Source organism: Patiria miniata, unplaced genomic scaffold, assembly GCF_015706575.1.
Source record: "Patiria miniata isolate m_02_andy unplaced genomic scaffold, ASM1570657v1 HiC_scaffold_23, whole genome shotgun sequence".
NCBI lineage: Eukaryota > Metazoa > Echinodermata > Asteroidea > Valvatida > Asterinidae > Patiria > Patiria miniata.
In genome coordinates this window covers 3553043-3578511 of record NW_024037062.1, presented here as the reverse complement: position 1 = coordinate 3578511, position 25469 = coordinate 3553043, and the positions used below count along the sequence as shown (strand labels likewise).

Sequence of the window (25469 nt, the reverse complement as noted above, 5' to 3'; positions counted from 1 at the left end):
ATGTGCAAAACTCACGTGAAATTGAATGGCTGATAATGAAACTGATTAGAAAAATTCGGAAATTCGCCGGGAAAAACCTATATTATTATTATTATTAGACACACCGTACCTTCTAGCAACTAACACATAATAATTCTTCATTTTTTATAACGAGCATATTTCTTTCTTAAATTCGTACATAAAATTTCTCTTATTCGTTGTCATATTCTAAATTTATTTTAAGTCCTTCAAGTACACAGGAAAAAGCAACCTTGCTGTACGACTGTCCAGATTTCCCTGGAGATTTGCCTTTCTTTTTTAAAGTGTACTCCCAGGGTTTGTTTTTACTCTATAAAAGTCTTACCAATCAGCTAATTATCTATACGTACACCTTGACTAACGATTTTACCAGTATGCATTTTAAGAGCATCAGAAATATAGATCACAAATTTTAAGGAAAAAAAGCTAATAATATTCATCAAATTTTATCCAAACTACCAAATAATTTTGAGTAGAGCCGGTATTTACAAGCATGAATATTTTCGTTTTGTTCTACGACAGAGCTACCTTTTGACGTTGAAATCATTTCACTCACTCGTCGGCAGTGTAATGAGTCTGACTAATAGCAGCCAATCACTTCAAACCTCATGCTGCAATGGTGGTTCCATGCAGTGGGGTGAATGCGCAGGATTCTGGTGCGCAAGGCAAACGGTAGGTGAGTAGTTACCGGGGTGTTCTTGTCCTTGTTACCAGGAAACTGTTCAAAAAAGAAGAATGGTGTGTTCAGGTTGTTGACATTCGAATGGATTCATTATGTCCAGTGGCATATCCAGATGAGGGGGGGGGGGGGGGCAGGGGCACCGTGCCCCCCCCCCCCCGAGGATTTTTGAAAAAAAATTTGCTCAGTAAGTATTTCCATAAATGTTTAGAGAGTTCTGACATCAACCCCAAAAAAGAAAACCAGCTAAAAAAAAAGGCATTACAAGGCGCTGTGAAAATCGGCATATCTTTTCCAGTATGCATAATAAAGGTTTTGAAGAGCGCCCTCATTTGGAAGATGGTCCTCCCCACCACTTTTTGATTTTACGGAGGCCAAGTGTCGGAAGAAAAAAACCATGTCTATATTTCGCTGTGGATGTGCGGTTCCCCCCACACACACACCCACATCATGAGCTGGATACGCTACTGATTATGTCGTAACATAGTCAGCAAACGACTTTTGACATTTTGATACCTTTAAACATTTCTATTAGTCAGAAAGCTTAGACCCAATTTTTGACAAGATCGTGAACGACTGGTTCAAACCACCAAATTTGGCAGATAGATTGTTATAGCCCTAGAGTAAATATTAAGAAGGGAAGGGTGCCTAATTTGCATAAATCGTTAATTCCTACAGTGTAATATATTTTTCCCACTTTTAATTTTTTGAAAAGTACTTTTTTTTTATTTTTTGGAAAGTATATTTTGGGGATTTCACTTACACATCCTTACGTTAATAACATTTGCTAAAGCATTTAAGACTGACTGGATAATAATATGAGGACATTGTAACGATCCTAAATGGCTACTATAGGTTTTCCCGGCGAATTTCCGATTTTTTCCATTTTCTGATCTTTTCATTATCAGCCATTCAATTTCGCGTGAGTTTTGCACATGTGGTCAAATTGGGGTTTCTTTTTCGTTTTGGGTTCGTTCAATTTCATTTTTAGGCAGCCAAGATTTTGCTTTGAATGTTCGTTTTCATTTTCGGGCATCCTTTTTCGTTTTGGTGCATTCAAGACTTAACTTGTAGCAGTCTCAAATTAAGTCTTTGCAACCTTTTGACGGTTGACGCATTCAAATTAGCGAACATCTGTGCGCTTGTAAAGTATAACCATGCTTTTCGTTTCTTATTCGTTTATGGGCAATCCTTTTCATCGTTTGGTCATTTAAGTTAGTAAAAGAAAATTAATCGAAACATTTTCTATTTTTCTCCGAGGTTCATTTCCCTCCAAAACTTGATAACTGTAAAACATACAATGTTACAAATTAACTAATAGGCCCTATAAGGGAAACAATATGTTATTACGAATTAATTAATTGAAGGGACTAAGATAATTTGTTTTTGACTGTTTATCTTTTCTACTTGTTTAAACATTGACAATTTCTTGACGTGCAAGACATCGGAACACCTATGTTTGGCAATGGATGTACCATCGGGAACATTTCTCTTGAGTTATTTCTTAAATGATTTCTTGCGCATGTCTAATCGAACACTTACTGTATTCACAGGGCCCATGCAAAGTTAGTTTGCTATGCAAACCTTGAAAATACATCTTTGTGTCAAATTTAACCATATTTGCAAGTTTCATTTTTTATTTTTGAAGGATGTTTTTGGTGCCTTCATGGCAGCAAGCCAGTGAGCAACCCTTTCCCACAAATGTTTTCAATTAGCAAATTTAGGATAAATAATTTGAAAGAAAACCCCTAAAACTGAACAGTGTCTTCCTGAAATGCCATGACAGTAACAGGGCGCTCATACGTAGTCCGGAAAAGCATGGACACTTTTAAATGTTTAACCCTAAAAGGGCCTGTTTATTTTGACCATTCCGCCCCGGTCCCTTTAGGGTTAAAGAGGTGCACTTTTGCAATAAGATTAACTCAAAAATGTTGTCAAATGTGTAGTTTTCTTACATTTCACAGTAGTAAAGAGTTGCACAAAAAAGAATTCCTGAGAAAAATTCATGATACCCTAAGGAATACGGACAAGTATGAAGTCTTAAAAGATGTTTGACAAAATGTGAAATATGTTTTCCCATTAATGAAAACGAATGCCCGATCAACCCTTTACTGCTGGTTTAGACGAAATTGAATGAACAACGCGATACTTTTAATATGAATGCATCTTTGATAGGGACGAGTGAAGCTACAAGGCGATAGATTGCTCGGATAGTAAAATTGAATGATTCTTTTTGATTGTCGAATGCCGATCTTCGTGATCTTTCAATTTCAATCTAAATCGAATGAGCCAGGCGTTAAATTGAATGAAAACTTGGTGAAATTGGCCGGGAAAACCTATATTATACTCTAAAGTTGCACTCATTAACGCTTTAATATGCAAATTAGGCACTCTTCCCAAAAGAATTTCAGGTGGGCACCCCTTCTAAATATCTTCTTTAGGGCTATAATAATCTATCTGCCAAGTTTGGTGCTTTGCTTGAGTCGGTCACGATTCCAACCGTATGCAACCTGACTATATACCTTTATTGGTGTGCCGTCTGCATCAGTCACGTTATTCCAGGACTGACCGTCTTCGCTGTACGTCACTTGGTACTCCGTCACCCATTGGTCGCATGGGCTGTCTCCACGCCCCTGGGTGATCAGACCAGTGATGGTGACTGTGCCATCGAAGTGAACCTGTATCCACGGACTGATGTCATCAGTAGTTTCATCATTACACCATGCTGCAGCGTATCCTGTACAACAAAAAAACCTAACATTTCTTACTGCATTCAACGATTTAGCCATATTGCAGGAATCTGGCTCAAATTTGGACTTCGAGGTATGTTGAATAATCTTTGCCAATAATCTTTGTCTGACCCAACGCTAGACTAAGTTTACTAACGTATCGTCCACGGGCGTCGCTAGACCATTTTGAAAGGGGGGGGGGGGTGTCATCATGAAATTTGCCGACGGACCGTCACACAAAATAATTGATAATTTCCGCCCCAAAAGATCCCTTAATTAAATCCATTTCTAATTCCCCACATCATGTATTATAATGGTTTATTATGTTGATTGCTCTGAATGGAATAAATTTTCAGTTATGTTTAAAGAGTTCCTCTGACATCAATCCCACTAAGGGCAAAAAAAAAAGTATCCGGTTTCTGGTATGCGCGCGCGTCGCCGTAGCCATGCGCGTCGGCAAAATGAAAAAGGTTTTTTTTTCAATGAAAGATGATGTCTCAAAACCGCCAAATTCACTGGTTTGACAGGAATCCTGCTGCTGCACAATTTTAACGTGTTTTTAGATGGGGTTATGATCGAGAGTAAACTTTATGTGGCCTCTCTGGTCTCCCATAAATATCGCCGCACCACTTTTTGGGCAAGCTCCATACCAGAAACCGGAGACTTTTTCTTGGCCCATTCAACAACCATTAAAATGAGCCGTGAAAATCTTCATTTGATATGTAGTATGCATAATAATGGTCAGTTTTGAAGAGTGCCCCCATTTGGAAGATGGATACCAGACCCAACACCCCCCCCCCTCCCCCCGCTTTTTGATTTTACGGAGGGCAAGTGTCCGAAGAAAAAAAACATGTCTACATTTCGGCGCTGATGTGCAGTTGCCCCCCCCCCCCCCCCGAAATCAAAAGCTGGATACGCTGCTGGCGTGTACACGCCCACGTAAGCATACCTTGTGCAGGCCCGATCCCTGATCCCAGTCGGGGGGGGGGGGGGTCTTTAAAGCTATAGTCCATCATTTGCAGCTATCCAAAAAGTGACAGACCTAATTATTGTTGAAAAAAACATTCTTGGTTGAAAGATAGCAAGGGGACTAAACTCCCTGTGAAATTATTCTTTCTGGCAAGCTGTCATTTTGAAAAAATCAACGAAGGAATGCCCTTCCAACGGTGCGTTTTAAGAAGCACCGTTAGAAATTTCCGTAGTAGTTCGTTTTTATATTCAGCGAAGCGCGCGCAAGCGTTGACACGATGCACACGCGCACGCTGTTGCTATAATTCGTCGGATCAGTGCGCGACTTCGCGTAGCTGCAATCGGCTCAGTGAAAACGTGTCTCGGACGCTGAATTCAGGCCCACTTTTAAAACATGATTCAGCAACTTTTGATTTGAAATCGAGATCCTAGAATGCTGTTTTTCTCGAAATATACAGCTGAGCTGAAACTTCATCACCCTTCTTTAGATTTTGAGCACTTTTGTGGCTTCAAACAAACATAATGCACAAATTACAAATGATGGAATATACCTTAAATCCTAAAGTAAATTTCTGTTATATGCGAGCGGAGAGCGCGAAGCCCTGAAGGCGTGGGGTCCGGGGCCCACCTAAAAGTTCTGGATTGTGAGCTCTGTGGTGCAATCTGAAACATTTCCTAGCCACTTTCTGCTGACTTTTTTATGTGTGCGTGGGGTCCAGGGCCAGCCTAAAAGGTCTGGATTTTATGCTTTGTGGTGCAATCTGAAGCATTTCCTGGCCACTTTCCGCAGACTTTTTTTTAATGTACTGGCTCGTGTTTAGGGAGATGGGGGTGGGGGTCATCAAAGTTGATGTATTGCATCACAAACATTACATCAAACTGAAGCTCTACACTCTTTCGAGTTTTGCCTTCTTTAACTTTAGCTTGATCCATCATGGTTGTGAGTCGTCACTTAGCCGTAGCTGTCAACCGCCGTATATATGAAGCGAGCTCGCGCGGCAGCTCGTGCCGACATAACAGTCTTGACACAATGTACAATTTGTTTTTGCCAGGAATTCAGAACCGGATGTTAGCTTCGCAGGGTTTTGAGCAACGGTGTCTATTATTTACACTCTCAATATTTTCTTCTTCTCTCTTTCTTTTACGTCTTTCTCTATTCTTCACTTTTTTGGCCGACAGCACCATGATTTCACCGACAAAAATGTCTAATGGGGGTTGTGACACCTCCACCCCCCTGCAGCGACGCCCATGGTATCGTCGGCTCTTCAGGACCGCTTTGGTGGTCGGTCGCATTGCTGGTTACGCGTACGATAGCTGCACGCATCACAATGCGCAGCAGGGACCCTTGACCCATATAACTTCCTGATGACATTTTGCCGATATCGTTCGACTATTGACGTCCGCACGTTTTTTTAGTGCAAAGTCGTAATGGATTTGGTTACTACGAATCAACCACAAATCGAGCAGTGAATTGTGCAACTGAAGGGACATTGCGAATGCGCTCAATTGGGCTACAAAACGTATTTTAATGAAATTATATTAAATGGAAAGAGCATTTAATAGTAAGACATAAACGTCTACACAACCATCATTTAAAACTGGTTATTTTTGTGTGATTCTTGCGTGAACCATGCGACAACTAATTTTGGGTGTCAAAATAGTGAGTCTCAAAAATAGAGCTGTTGAGTGCTAGTTGTGAATCTGGCATGACACAGTGTATTGTATAATGCGGACGTGCGAGAAACAACATTTGTGTTGGTACTTTGTGTATTGTGACACACACGACTTGAACGGTACATTGAATGGAAACGGCGGGAAATGCGTATATGTATGCCACAGCAGTCCAACGCGTGCGATGTAAACAACTGTTCATCCGTCTTTTCTCAAGAACGGTAAGACATTAGGTTAGTTTCCTTTCAACCAGACATTTGAAATAGTAAAAAGAAACATCCCTAACAACATAATAATTTCGTGAATTTCAGGCCGTATAATATCCCTTAAACCCTAAAAGGGCCAGGTTATTTGGACCATCTCTCAGCCCCCTAAGATGTCGGCCATCGAGTGACGAAAATTTTTGAAACTCAGTACATGCACTTACCATGAACATACCCAAGAAATTTCATGACTATAGGTCAAAGGATTTTGGAATTATGGCTAATTAATTATTCATATGCACGAATGCTCTGTGTACACTACGTTTATGGGGAAATTCAGTTTGCTTCGGATTTTTTTTAAAATGTTTTTGGTATCAAAAGATGGGCAAGGCTCGTAGCTAAAAAGTCAGACGAACAGCTCGGGTCGCGACATTCTTTTTTCAAGGCTATCGCGGAAAAAGTTGAGGGGGGGGGGCGGATTCCGCCCGGCCCTTTTAGGGTTAAACAACTGTCTTTCCTTTGAAATGGCTGTACGAAGTATAACGTGGTTAGTCTGAAATACAAATGCTTACCTTGAGTATTAAGCCTGGCCCTGGATGGGGCGTGGCTAGCGAGGTTTCGCCAAAAAGACGAAGCTGTGATGCGTTCATCCCGGATGCGACCATCTTCCATCCCGAGAGGTCCCTCCACAGAGCAAGAAACGTCATCTGAGGAAAAATGTGCGATTGTTTCGAGAACAGGTTTTGTACCGAATCCCATTTTAATAAAAAAGAAAAAGAAAATAGTAATGGGTCTTTTTCCGCAACCCAGAGTGCTTCCAATGTCAATTAAAATTATGAAAGGGAGCCCTCTATCTTGCCCGCCGTTACAGGGACGCATTTGAGTCCCCCCATTTGCATGTCGCTGCCGCGCTACTATCGATCGGTACTACTGATGGCGGGTGCATTCATGATCACAAAACAAGTTGAATGAAGTAGCACACGATTAACTTCAAAATTATGTATTTTTGTCTATACTATTTTCTTTAGTTTGATCTCTCATATCATATTGGTGGTGTGATTGTTTTACTTCAAGAAGCTATGTCAACAGATAAAGAAAAACATCCCGGACGTGTCAAAAATACTAAATACACGAAATTTGGATAGTCAAGACAAAAGTCAGAGAAAACCATAACGTCGGACCACACACTACAGCGATATCGACATTGTGCATGAGCTGCCACGCTGGTCATTAGTCTGCTTGCGCTCATTAAAAAGCGTTTACATGTTCCAGATACATGACCATCACTCCCTCAGTCTGGCTGCCAGACGCACAATTACAAAATTACAACAACGTCTGCATATGGTGCCCGACTACATTTATTTAGTACAAAACGTAAGGGAGCCCAGAGAGGCCACATAAAGCTTTTACTTGATTGTAACCTCATGCCTGCCTCGTCTCCTTCCTAAATGCCAATTGCGTTTGCATGAGTCGAGATGATAATTGTCCCAAATTTGCATATTACAACTTGCGACACAAAGGTCAGGTCATCCACACCAGATGCGAGATGTGAGAGGGCAGATGGGGAACACCTTAGTAGCGCGAATTTCACTTTAATAGTGCGCCTAGGCTCGTTTGAACGAGAGACAAATTATTCATTTATAAGATAAATAAGTCGTTTAAACCAGATAAAAAAGTCGTTTAAACCAGATAAAATCCGTCGTTTAAACAAGATAATAAGTCGTTTAACCGAGAAAATAAGCAGTTGATTAAGATAATAAAACGAGATTCTTTGAGTGGGGGAATGAACCTCGGAGAAAAATAGGAAAAAATATCGATTAAAAGATCTTACTAATTTAAATGACCAAACGATGAAAGCGATTGCCCATAAGCGAATAGGAAACGAAAAGCATGGTTATACGTTATAAGCGCACAGATGTTCGCTAATTTGAATGCGTCAACCGTCAAAATATTGCAAAGACTTAATTTCAGACTGCTACGAGTTAAGTCTTGAATGCACCAAAACGAAATAGGCTGCCCGAAAACGAAAACGAACATTCACAGCAAAATCTTGGCTGCCTAAAAATGAAATTGAATGAAACCCAAATGAAAAAGAAACCCTAATTGGACCACATGTGCAAAACTCACGCGAAATTGAATGGCTGATATTGAAACTGATTAGAAAAATTCGGAAATTCGCCGGGAAAACCTATTGTTCCCTTTCAACCAGACCTTTGAAATAGGATAAGTATTAATCAATCCAAAACATGACATTTTCGGGGATTTCAGGCCGCAATTTCCATTAAAAACGCTAAAATCCACGAATACACGAGAAAGTTGCATGCCTTATTTCAATAATTATGACTCGCCAGGGGGACTTTAATAGTTCTGATTGATTGATTGATTGATTGATTTGGTTGATTGCCATTTATATACAGTGGCATACAATAGAAGGTGTCGTGGTTTTTGTGCTCAAAATATTGAAATACATTCAACTTTACATTACAAACATTAAACTATACCACATAATTTAAGTTAATTCCCCCTTGAAATATCTCCCTATAAAAGTATTGGTCATTAACAAGACAAACGAATTATTACACTGTAATGTAACAAGTGCTTTGACTAGCCCGCTGCTGTATTTACTCGCATTTGGCTAGCGGGCTACCACTAAGCTCGAACCATTAATATGCCTACTTGGCAATCTCCCCTCCCTCCCCCCCCCTGGAGATTCGTCTGTCGACGCAGCTGTGCCCTCCAAATCCTGACTAGAAATCGCCGCCATTGGTGCGTATCCGGTGGGTTACCCCAAGGGTTACCAAAACTCTGTGATGAAAAAACATAAGTTCATGGAGTAATCCGCTTTCAGGGGTTTTTTTATGTTGGCTCTGCTTTTCAGTGAACTACACAATTGAAATGTCATGGATAATTTGACTAAATTTATTTATTTTTATCGATGCCTAATTGACATTTGGGCAAGAAGACGAGGTAGAAGGCTAGCAATTAATGGTTGTGCCTCTTTTGTGTATTCTCCCGGAGTAACTGCATCATAAATGAACGAGGCTTACTTTATGATCAAATTGACGAGAGGATAAAATATTACCAAAAAGGCCTTGGCAATGTTACGGTCTAAGAAACTATAGGTTTTCCCGGCTATTTAAAAACATTTTCATTCAATTTCATCAACTCTAACATTCAATTTCGTCCGAGAAAAATTTCACATGCTTAAAGAAAACCACTTAAATTAGTCATTTACCATTCAATTTCAAAGTTTGGTCACCCTCTTTAGTCACTGGGTCGAGAATATTCGACATTACAGGTCAAATTCATCTAAGCTGTTTCCGAATGGTAGCATTCAGAGATCGAATTCGTCTTATATAAATCAAATCAATTAGACGAATTTGATTCTGAATAACAAGCTAAGGTTTTGCGTAGACGAGACGAGATCGAATACTCCGGGACGAAAACGTGTAATCATTGTTTTAATTTGCTTGTATGAACTGAATTAGAAATTGTCTGACAAAAGACAAAATTAAACATTGGAAGTGCACTAAATGGATGTTGATGGACGAGTTTGAATATAGGTTTTCCCAGCGAATTTCCGAATTTTTCTAATCAGTTTCATTATCAGCCATTCAATTTCGCGCGAGTTTTGCACACCTGGTCCAATTGCGGTTTCTTTTTTATTTGGGGTTCATTCAATTTCATTTTTAGACAGCCAAAATTTTCCTGTGTATGTTCGTTTTCGTTTTAGGGCAGCCTATTTCGCTTTGGTGCATTCAAGACTTAACTTGTAGCAGTCTTAAATTAAGTCTTTGCAACCTTTTGACGGTTGACGCATTCAAATTAGCGAACATCTGTGCGCTTATAACGTATAACCATGCCAGTTTTCGTTTCTTATTCGTTTATGGGCAATCGCTTTCATCGTTTGGTCATTTAAATTAATAAGAATTTTTAATCGACATTTTTTCCTATTTTTCTCCGAGGTTCATTCCCCCCTCCTAAAAAAAACCCCAATCTTGACGACTGTAAATTTTACAAAGTTACTTGAGGGAAACAAGATGCAACGAAATAATTAATTGAAAGGGACTAAGATAATTTCTTTTCCCTTGTTGATCTTTTCTACTTGTTGAAACGTTTGATCAAGGGGTTTTGTTACGTTGATGATTTCTTGACGTGCAAGACATCGGAACACGTAATATGTTTGGAAATGGTTGTACCATCGGGAAATCTTCTCTTGCGTTATTTCTTGAATGTTTTCTTGCGTATGTCTGACCGAACACTTACCATATTCATAGGGCCCATGCAAAGTTTTCAATGCAATACATCTTTGTGTCACATTTAACCTTATTTGCAAGTTTTATTTTCCATTTTGAGGGGCGTTTTTGGTGCCTTCTCCGTTTTTATGCTAATGCAAAGTTTCATATTCATTAGAAAACCTGTGATGGTATTCCGAGCATGATTAATGTTACACGGCTATTTCAGCAAAAAAAGGTTGCTAGAATTTTGGATATTTTGCTGTCATAAATTTCTTTTATTTGGTGATTATATGTTGTGTCAGTACATGGCAGTAAGCCAATGACCAACCCTTTCCCACAAATGTTTTCAATCAGCAAATTTAGGATGAATAATTTGAAAGAAAAAAACCTAAACTGAACAGTGTCTTCCTGAAATGACATCACAGTAACAGCGTTAGTCCGGAAAAACATGGAAACTTTTAAATGCTTAAAGAAGTGCACCTTTGCAATAAGATTAACCAAAAAAGTGTTGTCAAATGTGTAGTTTTCTTACATTTCACAGAGTTGCGCAAAAAGAATTCCTGAGAAAAAATTCATCTTCAATCTGTTCTCAGCAGGAACTTGAGACGTGGAACGAAAATCAACCCTGATACAGAGGGCACGTCATTTTGACGTCATCAGGAATCACATTACCAAATTATCATATTTATCAAAATAAGCAATGAACAAAATACACAATCATATTAAAGGTTTTCCCGGCCAATTTCACCAAGTTTTCATTCAATTTAACGCCTGGCTCATTCGATTTAGATTGAAATTGAAAGAACACGCAGATCGACATTCGACAATCAAAAAGAATCATTCAATTTCACTATCCGAGCATTCTATCGCCTTTTAGCTTCACTCGTCCCTATCAAAGATGCATTCATATTAAAAGTATCGCGTTTTTCATTCAATTACGTGTCCGTATGAAGTCTTAAAAGTCTAAATCATATTTGATGACTTCAAACCGAAGATTGACTTTCTTTCTTAATTAAAAGGTATGTGCAATGAATATTTCTCAGGAATTCTTTGACGCAACTCTGTGAAATGTAAGAAAACTACACATTTGGCAACACTTTTTGGGTTAATCTTATTACAAATGTGCACTTCTTTAAGCATTTAAAAGTTTCCATGCTTTCCCGGCATAACGCTGTCACTACTGTGATGTCATTTCAGGAAGACACTGTTCAGTTTAGGTTTTTTCTTTCAAATTATTCATCCCAAATTTGCTAATTGAAAACTTTTGTGGGAAAGTGTTCTGTCATTGGCTTACTGCCATGTACTGACACATCATATAATCACCAAAAAAAAAAAAAAAAGTTATGACAGTAAAATATCCAAAATTCTACCAACTTTGTTTTTGCTGAAATAACCGTGTCACATTAATCTTGCTTGGAATGCCATCACATGTTTTCTAATGAATATGAAACTTTGTATTAGCATAAAAACAAGAAGGGCACCAAAACACCCCTCAAAAAGGGAAAATAAAACTTGCAAATATGGTTAAGTGTGACGCAAAGATGTATTTTTAAGGTTTGCAGTAAAAATTTTGCATGGGCCCTGTGAATACAGTAAGTGTTCGGTCAGACATACGCAAGAAAACATTTAAGAAATAACGCAAGACAAGTGTTCCCAACGGTACAACCATTGCCAAACATACGTGTCCCGATGTCTTGCACGTCAAGAAATCGTCAACGTAAAAAAGCCCCTTGATCAAACGTTTAAACAAGTATATAGAAAAGATCAACACTGAAAAAGAAATTATCTTAATCCCTTTTAATTTATTATTTCGTTGCATCTTGTTTCCTTCATATTAGTTGATTTGTAACATTGTAAATTTTACAGTCGCCAAGATTTTTGGGGGGAAATGAACCTCGGAGGAAAATAGGAAAAAATATCGTTTAAAAAATCTTACTAATTTAAATGACAAAACGATGAAAGTGATTGCCCATAAACGAATAAGAAACGAAAAGCATTATATGTTATAAGCGCACAGATGTTCGCTAATTTGAATGCGTCAACCGTCAAAAGGTTGCAAAGACTTAAATTTAGACTGCTACAAGTTAAGTCTTGAATGCACCAAAACGAAATGGGCTGCCCGAAAACGAAATCGAACATTCACAGCAAAATCTTGGCTGCCTAAAAATGAAATTGAATGAACCCCAAGTGAAAAAGAAACCCCAATTGGACCACATGTGCAAAACTCACGCGAAATTGAATGGCTGATAATGAAACTGATTAGAAAAATTCGGGAAAACCTATAATATATGTTTCATTCGATTTAACACCTATGGTTAATTCATTTTAGATTAAAATGAAAAGATCACGCATAACGTCATTCGACAATCAAAAAGAATAAAATAATCTGAAAGTATCGTCTTGTTCTTTGAATTTCGTCTGAACCAACAGTAAGGGTTGATCGGACATTTATTTTCATTAATGAGCAAACATAATATTTAACATTTTGTCAAGCATATCTTAACTTCCTGCATATCTGTATTCCTATAAAATTCTTAGTTATCTCAGCGTAAATCATATTATAGTTTTTTTTACTAAAATGATACTTCTCGAATCTGAGTGAAAGACATTATCAGTGCAAAGATATGCATCTTTCAGACATTTCATAAACTGATTACTTTAATATAGGTTTTACCGGCGAATTTCCGAATTTTTCTAATCAGTTTCATTATCAGCCATTCAATTTCGCGTGAGTTTTGCACATGTGGTCCAATTGCGGTTTCTTTTTCGTTTGGGGTTCATTCAATTTCATTTTTAGGCAGCCAAGATTTTGCTGTGAATGTTCGTGTTCGTTTTCGAGCAGCCTATTTCGTTTTGGTGCATTCAAGACTTAACTTGTAGCAATCTTAAATAAAGTCTTTGCAACCCGTTTTTGACGATTGACGCATTCAAATTAGCGAACATCTGTGCGCTTATAACGTATAACCATGCTTTTCGTTTCTTATTCGTTTATGGGCAATCGCTTTCATCGTTTGGTCATTAAATCAGTAAGATTTTTAATCAATTTGTTTTCCTATTTTTCTCCGAGGTTCATTTCTACCCCCCCCCACAAAAAAAATCTTGATGACTGTAAAATTAACAATGTTACAAATCAACTGATATGAGGGAAAGAAGATGCAACGAAATAATGAATTGAAAGGGACTAAGATAATTTCTTTTTCACTGTTGATCTTTTCTACTTGTTAAAACGTTTGATCAAGGGGCTTTTTTACGTTGACGATTTCTTGACGCGTAAGACATCGGGACACGTGACGCATGTTTGGCAATGGTTGTACCGTCGGGAACACTTCTCTTGCGTTATTTCTTAAATGTTTTCTTGCGTATGTCTGACCGAACACTTACCATATTCACAGGGCCCATGCAAAGATTTCAATGCAATCCTTGAAAATACATCTTTGTGTCACATTTAACCTTATTTGCAAGTTTTATTTTTCATTTTGATGGGTGTTTTTGGTGCCTGCTCCGTTTTTTATGCTAATGCAAAGTTTCATATTCATTAGAAAACACGGCTATTTCAGCAAAAAAAGTTGCTAGAATATTTTGCTGTCATAAAATTCTTTAATTTGGTGATTATATGATGTGTCAGTACATGGCAGTAAGCTAATGACCAACCCTTTCCCACAAATGTTTTCAATTAGCAAATTTGGATGAATAATTTGAAAGAAAAACCCTAAACTGAAATGACATCACAGTAACAGCATTAGTCCGGAAAAACATGGAAACTTTTAAATGTTTAAAGAAGTGGACATTTGCAATAAGATTAACCCAAAAAGTGTTGTCAAATGTGTAGTTTTCTTACATTTCACAGAGTTGCACAAAAAGATTTCATGTGAAAAATTCCTTGCACATACCCTTTCATTAAGAAGGAAAGTCAATCTACGGTTTGAAGTCATCAAACATCAAATATGATTTACGCTAAGGAATACGGACACGTATGAAGTCTTAAAAGATGTTTGACAAAATGAAAAACATGTTTGCCCATTAATGAAAACGATTGCCCAATCAACCCCTTACTAATGGTTTAGACGACATTGAATGAACAACACGATAATTTTAATATGAATGCGTCTTTGATAGGGACGAGTGAAGCTACAAGGCGATAGAATGCTCGGATAGTGAAATTGAAGGATTCTTTTTGATTGTCGAATGCCGATCTGCACGATCTTTCAATTTCAATCTAAATCGAATTAGCCAGGCGTTAAATTGAACGAAAACTTGGTGAAATTGGCTGGGAAAACCTATATTTGGTCAAGTACAACTTGGAATAAATTATTACGTTAGTACTAACGGGGTGATAATTGGGATGCAAATCAAAATGTTGGAATATGATTGTGCCCACTTCAGAGGTGATGCATTGGGTCATTTGAGGGATATTTTGTATAATAGGAAGTGGGTATCTAGCATGAAAAAAACCCACCCCATCCAAAAAAAAATAAATTCGCACTGCACGCACAGTGGACAGTGAGTATTATTGCGAAATGAATGTTTTTCCCCCCATTTTAATAGCTTTGACATAGTTTATATTGAACACACAACTGAAGGTTGGTATTACTCTACTCTACCGGTTGGTATTTTTAAACTACAGGGATGTACATCTTCAAGACTTCATACATTTTTATAACAGGAACAGAAATTCATCACAAATGTGTGTCCTTGTTATGAACATGTATCAAGTCGCATCTCAATTTCATCAATAAAATAGGTTGCTTTAGTGTTGAATAACCCAATTCTACATTGAATAAGGGAACAAGAGATGGATTAATCATAAGAAAGAAAGTACATGTAGTATGATTCAAGAATGTCCATCCATGTCCGTCTTTTCATCTTAAAGATGGCATAGTAATTCCATACATATTAATTGAATCAGCTTACTTATTTATCAGTGCAATCACGAATAATACAGGAATGTTTATAAAAAAAAATTCATAAAAAAGCAAAAGACCTGCTTTGAAATCCACCTCCATAACATTCGGAGTCTTGTAAAGTCATTCACCTTATTACGCATGTGTATAACACACCAAGCAATGCTCCTGTTGCCTCTTTCAGGGGTTAAACTTTCAAGGCAGCACCTCAAGCTAAGCATCTTTCTGAGTTCTTTCCATATGCTGTTGTGCCTGAATGTTTCCAATTTGAAATAATAAGTCTTTATTCATCGTTACTACAACATGACTAGTCAGGGTATGAACAGCAGAATACTCAAAGAGCCAGAAAAAGGGCCATGTTGGGGTTAATTTGGAATTTCAAGGGGTTATTTAAGAGATACAGCATTAGTTTTGGTGTCAACAGTCTTGTATTGATGGTGTTAACCATTTCCCAGATGGGCGTCTTCATATTTTGACATTGGACTTTACCACCCCCCTCTATTAGTACTCGACTCTATATTGCAACACTTTAATCATACATGTACAACACTAAAGATGAATTTTTAAAAAAAAGAAAAAAAAAATTGTAAATAGCCCTAATGGCGGATGGAGGCGGCAGTGTGCATTTCAGTGGTTATTTATCATCTAGAATTTTATTGGTTTTTTTTTCCTTTGTAAAAAACCCGAATGACGGATGGAGGTGGCAGTGCACATTTTGATGATTTTAGTTTGTTTTTGATAAATAGCCCCAGTGGCGGATGGTGACAGTGTACATTTGAGTGATTATTTATTATCTAGAATATTATATTTGTTTCTACTGTAAATAGCTATAAAGGCGGATGGAGGTGGCAGTGCAGTGGTGTTTTTTTTTTTTGTAAATAGCCCTAATGGCGGATAGTGGCAGTGTACACTACAGAGATTATTGATTATCATTTTAGCGATTATTTATCATCTAGAATTTTATATTTTTTCATTTGTAAATAGCCTTAACGCCGGATAGTGGCAGTGTACATTTGAGTGAACGGGCCGCCTCGCCTACGTACGTAGCTAGCCCTGCGCGACGTGAACTCGTACGGGTCCATATTGTGTGATACGGATACTGTCTGTGCTCGGTGTAGGCACGGACGTCCGCTGCGAGTGCCCGTTCAGTTTCTTGATGAAAGACTCCCCAAGGGCCCACGTATGTTTCAGCCCCATAGACCGTGCGTGCATTTAGTTCGTCTTCTCACGCATGCGCAATGGTTTCCTCCGCGTCGTCGGCTTGCAAAGAGCGGTAACAGACGACGCACTGAACGATTGTCTGGTTTTCATGTCTTAAAATGTATCCTTCTCAAACGTACTTAAAAGATGATTCAAACCAAAAATTATCAGTAGACCAAGTGAACAAAGATATAAATTGTCTCTACAGTGTGGTAACGGCGCTAAAAACCTTTTAAAATATAAAAAAAAAACAATAATTATGGACAAAAAACGTACAAAAATGAAAAGGAAAAAAATCTTTCGCTTTTGACTTTGGTTTACACATTTTGACAATTTTCCGGGTTTACCTTAGATCAGCCGTAGTACCATCGGAAAGGATGATACATTATTATCATTTTACAGGTGATTTGATGTAAGAAGGAAACCTGTAGCTTATAAAAATCGTCATTTTTCGAGTAAACCCATTTTGAAAGCTTCGTGCACAAATACACTGGTCCCAGTGCCCTCTGTGATCGTACTTGCATTTCAGGGGCGGGAACCAGTCAGTTGTAAATCGTTTCAGTTAAATGTATACATTTATTTGCCAACGCGTCGAAAGATTACAAACGGAGCGCCGCGCGCGGCGCGTGGCTAGCCATGTTTACGGGCCAGATTCCCGCAGGGTCTGTGTACAGGTACGTGCACACTAACGTTGCATTCAACGAAAAAACGTATAACGTGAGACCTTACTTTTCTCATTGAAACGGTTTCCGACTTAAATGATATTTAAACATCGCACTTTCCATGGCATCTTTTACCATTTTTCAGTGAAGACAAGTTTACAATTACTCGGCAAAACTGAAAAATTATCCCCTAAACTGTCGCCTGTTTTGAATTTGTGACCCAATATTTTCGTACTACACGACACGGAAAAACAAAAAAAATGCATCAAATACTCTCTGTTTTTTTGCGCTAAGGTTTGCAAAAGTGACTTTGATTGCCTTAAATTCCTGTCCACGTGGAAAGAAAAATTAATCAAAGTTCTTCAAGCGTGATGTTGACCGATACTTCAGTGGGTCAAACTGCGACCGCAGGCATCCATGTTTGCTGATTATCATATTTCATATTTTGAGTGCGCATGCGCGCACTCATACGCAGTCGTACGCACAATACGCACCTCATATGCATCTCTATCGTTTTGTGTAAGTTGTATGTACGCAGGCATACGCATGGTACGGCTCAATACGCTGGATAGTTTTGGGCATGCACAAAACTACGCTGCGTACGCTGTTACGCAGGTCATAAAGCCCCTGTCACACTTTTGCGTATCCCAATTCCTTATGAGTTCCTTATCAACAATTTTCAATACGCAGCCGTACTATCAAAAACGTCGAAATTTTTTGATTACTTTGACATATGTGCGACGCACATCTAGCGAACAAGTAACGAATTCAACGCATCCACTGCGTATGAGATGCGTATGAGTTGCGTATGCAGTGCGCAAGTTCGCCATCTGTGCGTTTCTCATAAGTTACGAATAAGTACAATGCGCTGCCCGCTCGCAAGACAAGCGATACTAATTCGTGCAATACGTCGCTATGTATACGTCCAATATAGGAGGTCAGCGTATTGCCGCGCATGAGCGGCTTATCCCTCACAAACACATAGCGTACTCGTACTGCGCCCGACCGACGCGGGACCGATGCGCTGCGTATTGATAACTTATGACCTGCGTAACAGCGTACGCAGCGTAGTTTTGTGCATGCCAAAATCTATCCAGCGTACTTGGCCGTACCATGCGTATACCTGCGTACATAAAACCTACACAAAACGATAGAGATGCATATGAGGTGCGTATTGTGCGTACGACTGCGTATGAAAAAAAGTCAATGCGCAACTCATAAGGAATTAGGATACGCAGAAGTGTGACAGGGCCCTTAGTTATAAATACGCAGCACATCGGTCCCGCATCGGTCGAGCGCGGTACGATTACGCTATGTGTTCAAGGGGGATAAGCCGTTCATACGCGGTAATACGCTGACCTCCTATATTGGACGTATACACAGCGTACTTGCAGCGCAGATACAACGCACGCTGAACGAACTCATATCGAATGCCGACGTATTGCCCGAATTAGTACCGCTCGCCCTGCGAGTGGTCAGCGCGTTGTACTTATTCGTAACTTATGAGAAACGCACAGATGGCGAACTTGCGCACTGCATACGCAACTCATACGCATCTCATACGCAGTGGATGCGCTGAATTCGTTACTTGTTCGCTAGATTTGCGTCGCACATGTCAAAGTAATCAAAAAAAATCGACGTTTTTGATCGTACGGCTGCGTATTGAAAAATTTTGATAAGGAACTCATAAGGTATTGGGATATGCAAAAGTGTGACAGGGGCTTAACGACGCCATAGAACCAGACTAATGAGACTGTGCCTAATAACTGGCACATTCACTGGCCTGGTGGCTTGCATGACATGATTAAATGTTAAATTTCTATATTGTACAGCACTTTTTCAATGTGTAAACCCTGCGAACATTCTCATGCATTTATCTGCTAAAATATTGCGTGCGCTAGAATTTAAATGAAAATCCTTTGCAAAACGATGTGTCAATTAGCAAAAGTTCGAGGTTTGGGCGCACGCAGTGCCTACGCAGCACGCACGCGCACATACTGAGCAGTCCATCCGATCATCCCGCAGATCGTTGGCAACACGTGTTCAACTTCTTGTCGACTGCCGAGGAAGCTGACTTACCACTCCATACCACATAATATGTGGTATGATAATATGCGCCGACATGATATTATCAAATCAGTGCTTTCGCGAGTGATCAAGTATGGATTTACCAATCACAAGAAGTATTCGGGCCACAAAACGGGCAAGAAGAGACATTCTGCAAACTGTAACTTTTGCAAAGCCACGATTTCTGAAATTAGTGATCATGGAACTACCTCCAACTTCATCCGTCATCTGCAGCGTGTACAGAAATCCTGGTATAAGCCTGAGGAACTTCGCAAATGATGGGATAGATCCAGTTGCGGGGGGGACCTTTTCTTTCCTCCCAAAATTTTAAACCATTGTGGTAGGCGTTACACTTCTGTGAAATATTTTACTTGTATACCCCATCAAGTGCACCAGTGGAGTGCATTTTCAGTCATGGGGGTATAATAATGCGTCCCCATCGTGCCAGCTTATCTTCCCGCATGTTAAAATGCTTATGTGTCAAAGATGTAATGAACATGTTTTAGTTTAAATCTTAGTTAAGCCAGAACATAATTTTCATACTTGTGACCTTGCAATGCATTCTGAGTACAAGCAGTGACATTTTTTCCAGCAACATCTTTTTTAAAGAGGATCGGAATTTGGGATTTCAATATTTTAAGTTTTTTACACTTGAAAAGCCTTTTAAATCCTGAAGTTCACTTAAAAATATTGAGGGCGAAATCATTTATGAATTTGGTTAAAATGTATACCACACATTACCTTTAACCTTTGCTTTGTAATAAAAGGGGTCAAACAATCAACTTTGTCCTAGTTCTCATCCACGATGATGTGTATTTGAGATTCACAAAAGGACTCGGACTCGGAGACAAGGACTCGGACTCAGACTCGGACTAGGATACCAAGGACTCGGACTCGGATGGGGTGGACTCGACCATAGCACTGATTATTTATTATCAAGAACTTTTTTCTCTTTCAGTCGATTTTGGTCATCTGCAAAGACTTGCTCATGTTCTGGCAACGGTTCCAGCCCTACTTGGCCTAGCTGCGCAACGTTGTAAAAAAATTAAACATCTTGGAGGAATATAGGCCTAATATCTGCATAATATACGACGGATGTTTGCATATGATTTGTTCATTCGTGAAACAATCAATGAATCACCTCTACCCACCATTTGGAAATAATATTTGGTTTTAGCTGACTATCTATGTGAGGTAACTTCAGGGGCGGATCCAGGATCTTCCGAAGGGTGGAAGGGCGTGATTTTTTTAAACCTGTAGGGGAAGTTTTGTCGTGATACACCAACGTGCGAAGCCACGGCGTGGGGTTCGGGGCCGACTTATGGTCCCAAAATTGTGAACTTTAGAAGCTCTTTGGTATATTTTAGAGCAAATCTTGGGATCTTTGAGGTAGATTTTTCCTCAAAATTCAGAGGAGATAGATAACATTTTTTTTTAAATAAAAATATAATAAACATTTCACAAACATAACAATTTTCTGAACTGGAAAAGTTCGGATGAAAAGTAAGTTTCCGATTAAAACAAATTAAGCAAAAAAAAACAAAATTCTGCTTCCTATTACATGACTTTCCAAAAATTAGGGTCGTTAGGTCGGAATTTATTTTTAATTCGTCAAAAAAATATTTTGTGCTGATTGAAATAATGCAGCATACCAAGGAATCATGCATAATTTGTGCCTTAATAAAGTTCATTCGCGCCACAAAAGTAATCGAGACTGTCCATCAAAAGTGATAAAAACTTGCCTCACCTAATATGAAAAACATATATTTAAGGTGGATGATTCTTAAAAATAATGGAGAACTGAAGTCCTCCACGCCACTATGCTCAACGTTAGTCACCGTCAGCCGCCAGCCAGCAGTGGCCGTATATCGCCTCGCGCACACGGCACACTATCAGTGTGCATACCTGCACTGTGTATTTGCAGCGGACTCGGCAACGAACCCACGTGCTGTGGCCGAACATTTTTTTCAGAAACACGCTAACGGTATATCAAGTACGTATGAGCGGAACAATCTCCTTATAAATATATTTTAATGGAAAATACATACACAGAAAAGAGAGATCACGTTCTGGGAATTAATTGGAATAAATTCTCTTTCTCCATCGATGTTTATTAAATATTTGGTATTTTCTACGGTCCAAGTTCGTCCTGTCACGTTATGTAGGTCTAGTCACTGGTTCCAGTCCTACCAGTGAATGGCGATGGCACTGCACTGCACTGCCATGCTATGCCGCACGGAACATCGTATACGCGAACATTGGCATGGCTTTGGTGCATTTTGATCACAAATGCGTCAATAGTTTAGGCTTTATCGTCAAGATTTAGCATGTCCAGATGAACTATTTTTTTTTTTTACGATTATAGTGCCATATGTAATTCCAGCGTATCGGGCCGATACGCACGCATAACCCAATATTTGTCTATAAATGGCTTAAACTCAAACTCTAGTTTTCTTACACACGGAGTACCCCAAGGCTCAATTTTAGGACCTTTGCTTTTTATAATATATAGTAATGATTTTACAAAGTCTTCTAACTTGCTCTCTTTTATATTGTTTGCTGATGACTCTAGTTTATTCTTTTCCCATGGCAACCTCAATTACCTCACTGACACTGTTAATTAACACCGAACTTATATCTGTTTCGAGTTGGTTCAGACTTAATAAATTATCCTTAAATATTTCCAAAACTAGCTTCATGTTGTTCAGTAACTTTGTCAGTGAACTAGCCTGTAATATTATGATTGATGATTCTGTAATTATCAAAACTGATTGTTGTAAATGTTTTGGTTTGTTTATTGACCCAGGGCTAACATGGAAAATCATGTTGCTCATTTATGTAAAATCATTGCAAGAAACGTAGGTGTATTAACAAAATCAAGCATCTTTTACCTGTAAATGTTTTGGAATCTCTTTATAACACCCTAATTGTCTCTCATCTTAACTATGGTTTACTTGCTTGGGGTAGTAGTTCTGCTACAAGACTACTTCTATAACAGAAAAGAGCCTTGCGTGTAATTAGTTTTGCCGACTTCTATGAACACACATATCCCCTTTTTATAAAACATAGAATTTTAAAACTTAATGATATGTATAACGTTCAGCTTGGGTCTTTAATGTATCAATCTTCTCGCAATACTTTACCATCTTCCATTAATAGTATTTTTAGCCAGAAGTGAAATTCATTCTCATTGGACTCGCCAAGCTTCTAATTTTTATATTCCATTTAGTCGTACCTCTCTTTCTCAAAATACTGTTAAATACAAGGGACCCAAGCTGTGGAATTCGTTCTCTACACAACTTCAAGCTTCTACCAATCTTTCCACTTTTAAACGCCTATTTAAATCAATCTTAATTCAAACTTATTATTAATTCATGCTAGTAGATATATGTTGTTACATGTAGATTGTAGAATATCCATTATTTTATTGCTCATTGCTGACCTGACTAGTTAAAATGATCTGTATTGTATTGTTTGTTTGTCTGTTGTTTACGTCTGAATGTGTATTGTGTTTAGGTATGTTGCTTTTCTATGTAATTACTTTAAATACAGCTTGCTCATTGAGCCCTACCTCGTTTGACTGACCATTTAATAGTGTTTATTGTAAGTTACTTCCTTTCCCTTGGTTTGGGCTCAATGAGCATGCCCGTCTGGGGCCCATGCTTAAAAGCTCTGCTTCTTAATGGGCCCCTCTGCAGTGTCTCTAAAATATCAGTTTTGTTGTATTATTTGTAATTCTTTTCTGCTATGCAATTATTTTATGTCATTTATAGATTTGATGCTGTGGAAATAAATAAACCTTGAACCTTGAACCACGTTTGTACGTGGGGAGAACATCTTAATGTTTTATCTGAAGGAAAGGGGGCGTGCGCCCTCAACTCCCCCCCCCCCCCGCTGGATCCGCCCCTGACCTTACAATTCTGTCACAAGTACAATGTAAAAGCAGCCTCAAATAAATGCGTCATGCCATAATTTGTTGAGCAATCCACAGACTTACGCACTGAGAAACTTTCTTAAAATTCTCGTGACTGAAATGTTGCGCAACGTACACTATAAATGGTGGCCCGAGTGTTCTTTGTCATCGCATAAGGTGACATGAAATCGGCTGCAGGAATGAGATTGTCAAATAAAAAAGTCTGACAATTGAAAGGTGTGAAAGATGCGTATCTGTCTATGCATTTTCATGAAGGACCAAAAAAAGTGACCTGGATTAATGATTTTGTATCTTAAAACCTAATTTGACACAATCTAATTTGACACACTAATGAAGTACGTTTTAAAAGAGCATTTTTTTTATATAAAAAAGACAAAGGCAAAAGTAATGCACCAGCCAAAATGACAAAACATAATGAAAAAATTGCTACACTATAATAAAGTAAGATCGATTGATAAAATTGATAAAATTGACCTTAAAAGATGACACAGCCACCAGGAATAAGATATTGCACGAAGTACACAATAGACCCAGACATAGTATGATAGTGCATAAAGCACACTAGACCCAGACATATTATGAAGATCAAGAAGTTAATAAGCATGGTCTTGTATACTCATCTGAAAAGGTCGGTATATTAAAATAGCTTTAAAAAACTAGCAATTGTGAAGTTACAGGCCCCGTACCACACTCATTACAATGTTAGTGACGTTTAAAATAATAATATGACATGTTTGCTTAAAAAAAAACTGTGATAAAAATCACAGAACGTAACGTGAAAAGATGGTTATCGGCGCAATGTACTGTGAAAAAGCAGAGCCGCGTTCATGTCGCTACGCAATGCATTGGCTGAAAATGCGTAGAAAAATGTCTAGTGGATATTATGCCGGATTCGGTTTTCTTTAAGTAGGCCTATGGGTGCACTCCAGTAAATAGGCCAAATATCCGTCCGCCGAGCTCATGAATACAAGTTATACACTCAAATTCGTCCATATTAGAGAGTTCTGAGAGCCATGGAATGGGGAGATTGAAGAGATATGGCAATACACCTCTGGCCCGGACTTTTTTTAGCCATGTTGTGGAGGGATCCCTTTTCGAGATGGCTACTTTTTCACTTTGGGAAATATCACTAATTTAAGGGGTCGGCTTCTTTGGATGAGATTGTCTCGAAAAGTCATCGGTCAACCCAACAAAAATTAAAAATAAAATGAAATTTGACATGTTCATCATCATTTTTCTGTGCAGCGTGAAAACATGTGAGAGTTTTGAGTATTTTTAAAAGAATTTTGAAGTATGGGCATTTACACTGTTGTCTATTGGACATTTATTAGATTGGGTGCACCCCTATACGATGTTAAGCCGGGTGATCTTACAGCGCCCTCCTTGACGCATAATTATAGACGAAGACTTTTCTGCAACTATGCAAAAAAGCAAAAACCAAAAAAAAATTGGAAGAAAAACAATTGCTTTTCAGTTGACGGCGGGAAAGCCAATCTGCAAAGTTGGCGGAAAAGCCTGAATACAAAAGTTATTGCATTTTAAGAAGTTCGAATCATGGGAAAAACTCCATTGCACGGTCCTTTAAATGTGTATTTGATAAGATGAAGCTCGGCTTTAATTCTGATATAGAGACTAACACTATAGTTACGTGGCCTCCTAATTTGCATACGGATCGCAAAACGTCAGCAAACAGATCATTTTAGAAATCTGGTTTTGCAATGAAATGATTGCAATAAAAAAAACTCAATTTAGTAATTTGGCACAACCACCACATTTCTGAGATTTCCCTGTAAGACATCTTGCTATAGTTGCACTTTTAAAAGATTAATTTTGGAGTAGAATTACTTACCTCGTTTACCACGGCACTGGGCTCTGAAAGACGCGAAAGCCTTGTTACGAAGTGCGGTCAGATCATCACCGGGTGCAGCCTGGACCATGGCACTACACGTGTTCCCTCGCACAGGTAGAATAAAGAAGGAACTAAAAAGCCACAGAGTCCAACTGAAGACCCACATTTTACGCGGGTTTTTCATGACCAGCCAGCAGGTCTTCACTTTGATATCTGCGATCAAAACGGGCAGAGCACCACTCCCTGGCACGATGAGCCTAATGTTTGGGATATCGCTTGCTGTCGTCACATAGTTTCCACGGTAACCGTAACAATGGTTATTGTTTGGAGTTGGTTCATCGACGATCAT

At 38.7% G+C, this 25469-nt stretch overlaps 1 protein-coding gene across 1 annotated transcript; it reads right to left on the bottom strand.

Moving 5' to 3' along the window:
- Positions 1-598: 598 nt before the first annotated feature.
- LOC119731398 (adipocyte enhancer-binding protein 1-like) lies at positions 599-25469 on the bottom strand. The gene is made up of 4 exons (XM_038204569.1): positions 25121-25469; positions 6842-6976; positions 3220-3434; positions 599-736 (listed from the first exon to the last, which is right to left on the bottom strand). Exons 1-4 carry the CDS (start codon positions 25467-25469, stop codon positions 599-601), a joined length of 837 nt encoding a protein of 278 aa, XP_038060497.1.